The sequence below is a fragment of the Triticum dicoccoides genome, unplaced genomic scaffold (genome assembly GCF_002162155.2).
Source record: "Triticum dicoccoides isolate Atlit2015 ecotype Zavitan unplaced genomic scaffold, WEW_v2.0 scaffold134335, whole genome shotgun sequence".
Taxonomy (NCBI): Eukaryota; Viridiplantae; Streptophyta; class Magnoliopsida; order Poales; family Poaceae; genus Triticum; species Triticum dicoccoides.
Window position 1 is genome coordinate 1080 of NW_021194926.1, and position 3561 is coordinate 4640.

Here is a 3561-nt window from a genome sequence, read left to right on the forward strand (position 1 = left end):
ACGGTAGCCGTCCGGACGCAATAGCAGGAGCACACCAGGCCCATGGGCCCACAGGCCCGACCGAGCCCTCATGGGCCCGTAAAGCTCCCGCCTTCGCGCTGCTGCTCCCACCTTCATAAGGCATAGTATCATACGTTGATATCATAGATGACCTTATTTATTGTCATGCAAGATACATAGTAGTATATTATTTAATATGATACTGTATCGTGTCATGATATCCAATCATCTATTTCCTCGTTTAATTGTGTGTCACCGGAACAAAAATGTCTAGTTGGTATGCATGATACTTTCATTGTGACCAACCTTGGCGTGGGTTGACGGCGATCCTTTATCGAACATCACGTTAAGAAGATAATGCGTGGTAATTTTCCGATGATAATCATGGCCTTAGCGGGGCACTGATAGCTCGCAGTGTAGTATATTGGGTGCCTAAACTTGCCACTAACAGACACTCGCGATGGAAGCATGGGATTCAGGTGGTGGCGTCTTCTCTCCCTCTGCGATTAATGGCTCCGTGACTAGCTATTCCTTGGTGTGTCTATGGTTTTCAGCTTGCGTCGTTATTATGTCTGGATCTTATGTGCTTACATCATTTTCAGTGATTGCAACTGCTCAACAAGGATCAATGTTGCTGTTTTTTTGTTTCCTTTTTTGTTTTTATCTGCCTAGGCATAGCGTTGATCTTTCATGGCTTTCCTACTTGCCCCCGTGATTCTTTGTGTGTTGGTGTTGGTTGTGTCCATTCTAGCTATGCTCAGGCCGAGACTGGATATATGCTCATTATCTTTTCTATCCCCTTCATTATGAGTTAATAAAAATGCCTTTTTTCAAAAATTAATTATTCGGTCCACAATTACACAAATTATGCGTTGACGTGAAACTATGATAAGTGGCTTGTTAACAAATTTGCAGAAAAGGAGAAGTACTAATATTTTTCTCAGCAAGAGTTATACAGCCGGTTGGATCAAATACCTTCTGATCATGCATTCTTGATGCAGGTGCAAGCAGGAGGCATGCAATAAGCATGGATATGTTGTTGCGTACTGAGGTGGCTATTTGTAGCTTCTGAACCACGGACCCTGCAAGCATGAACCACACTATTTCAGTGTGCAAGCATCCGAGTAATCGAAAACGTCCAACTATGCATCTGATGGCATCCCTGCCTTCCCGCGGCGCCTCCCAAGCACCTTTGTGGTCTTCTTGCCCGAGGAGCAAAATCACGGTGATGGCCATGGCTTCCACGGCCAAGTGAGTTCTGAACCAAGGAAGATTCATATGCCTATCTTTTCCTTTCATTGACCTTTACTTTGTCTTGGATATCAAGGGATGGAGTTCCCGGAAAGGCCTTCAGTCCTCGCAAGGCGCCTCACAGAGACCGAGTCGCCCACTCATTGCCACCTGAAAAGAGAGAGATTTTTGAATCGCTTAACAGTTGGGCAGAGGACAACATTCTGGTGCTCTTGAAGCCGGTTGAAAGATCCTGGCAGCCACAGGACTACCTGCCAGACCCTTCCTCGGATAGATTTTATGATGAAGTCAAGGAGCTGAGGGAGCGAGCCGAGGAGATCCCCGATGAATACTTGGTATGTCTGGTTGGAGACATGGTCACTGAGGAAGCACTCCCTACCTATCAGAAAATGCTCAATATCCTTGATGGTGGTGTCCGCGACGAGACTGGCAGCAGCCCAACCAGCTGGGCTGTCTGGACGAGGGCATGGACGGCCGAGGAGAACCGACACGGCGATCTCATGAACAAGTATATTTATCTCACTGGGAGAGCTGATATGAGGCAGGTGGAGAAGACCATACAGTATTTGGTTGGTGCTGGAATGGTAAGCACTTGTGTCTGATTGTGCCACCCTTCTTTGTCAGAGCTTCCATTTTCCTTGATTGATTGTTTTATTGCTCACTTAAATAAAGGGAAGGGAACACAAATTTGTCATTGTCAAAATGATATTACTTCGTTCATCCCATGTGTTGGCAACCTTCAGCAGCATCCAGTTTGTTGTAACTACCCTGTGTTGTTCTTACTTGTTGTAGGATCCAAAAACCGAGGCCAATCCCTATGAGTTTTTCATTTACACGTCTTTCCAAGAGAGGGCAACCTTCATATCTCACGGCAACACTGCAAGGCACGCCAGGAAGTACGGGGACCAAAAGCTGGCCCAGATATGTGGCACCATCGCGGCCGACGAAAGGCGCCATGAGCTTGCCTATACCAAGATAGTGGAGAAGCTCTTCGAGGTCGATCCCGACTACACGGTCCTGGCCTTCGCCAGCATTATGAAGAAGAAGATCACGATGCCCGCCCACCTGATGTATGATGGGCAGGAGGACAACCTGTTTGAGCACTTCAGCGCGGTGGCACAGCGGCTTGGCGTCTACACCGCCATGGACTACGCCGACATCCTCGAGTTCCTGGTCCAGAGGTGGAACGTCGCCGGCCTCACTGGGTTGTCCGGGGAAGGGCGGCGCGCTCAGGATTACCTCTGTTCCCTAGGACCAAGGTTTAGGAAGCTGGTGGAGGGAGCTCAGGGGAGCGGGAAGCAGTTGCCGGTTGTTCCTTTCAGCTGGATCTATGGCCGGCAAGTGCAGCTTTGAGTAAGATTTCAAGACACGAGTGTATATTATATACCATTCTCTTTCTTTCTACTTCTCTTCAAAATCTGTAATAATTGTTGAGTAATGTAAAGTTGTAAACACATCTACACTCCATATGCCAAATAAGCTTAAAATGACATAATTATACGAACACATCCTTCTATGTATTCTTTTTTATTGTGGTCTCCTTGAGCTCCTTGATAGTTTTCTGCTGCGCAAGCAGCCGTCAATGTTGCATTTGCCGTTCTCTTCGTTGGTGAAGATGAAGTAGGTCAGGCACCTCACCGCTTCTTGAGCGTGAGGTCCCTGCTCTACTTCATCTTCCCCAACGTCAAAATTCCCTTGTTATTCTGATTGATATCGTCTCGAACAATATGAGTGCAATCCTGTATATAGACAAATCTTAGCGGTAAAAAGGGAGATATGTACAAGACAATTACCGTGGTTATTAAAAAATAAGGCAAGACTATTCTCAATATGCATTAACAGCAGGTGAACTTGAGAATGCTTTGCGATATGGTCGTAGAAATCAATCTTAAATTCTTGCATAGAATACTACTTTCCCCGTCCCATAATATAAGAATGTTTTTTGCCACCTGTTTTCTCGACCACGTACCTTATCACAATGACGCACGTGTACGTCGCCTCTGCCCAGAATGGGCACCAGTTTCGACGCCCCTCTGCCGTTGCTCCTTCCTCCTGCTACCGCGAGAGGTACGAGACACGCCCGAGAGAGGAGGTGGGGCTCGGAGGCCGGTGATGGGGATCAAGGAGATGGGTGTGTTGTGAAGTCAGGGGAGGCAGAACGCTGGCGGCTGAGGCATGGAGGCTGAGTGGATTAGGGTTGGGTTTCGTTGTTTTATAGGGTAGGAGTAAGACTAGGGTTGGGTTTCGTTGTTCTATGGCGGCTGCTCTTTTGAGCCCGGCCCATTTACTATTTCTGCTATCCTTTTTTTT

At 47.1% G+C, this 3561-nt stretch overlaps 1 protein-coding gene across 1 annotated transcript; it reads left to right on the forward strand.

Annotated features, from left to right (window-relative positions):
* The first annotated feature begins 1093 nt into the window (after positions 1-1093).
* LOC119343611 (stearoyl-[acyl-carrier-protein] 9-desaturase 5, chloroplastic-like) lies at positions 1094-2771 on the forward strand. Its single transcript, XM_037614478.1, has 3 exons — positions 1094-1251; positions 1328-1835; positions 2044-2771. Exons 1-3 carry the CDS (start codon positions 1145-1147, stop codon positions 2602-2604), a joined length of 1176 nt encoding a protein of 391 aa, XP_037470375.1. The 5' UTR covers positions 1094-1144; the 3' UTR covers positions 2605-2771.
* The last annotated feature ends 790 nt before the right edge of the window (positions 2772-3561 follow it).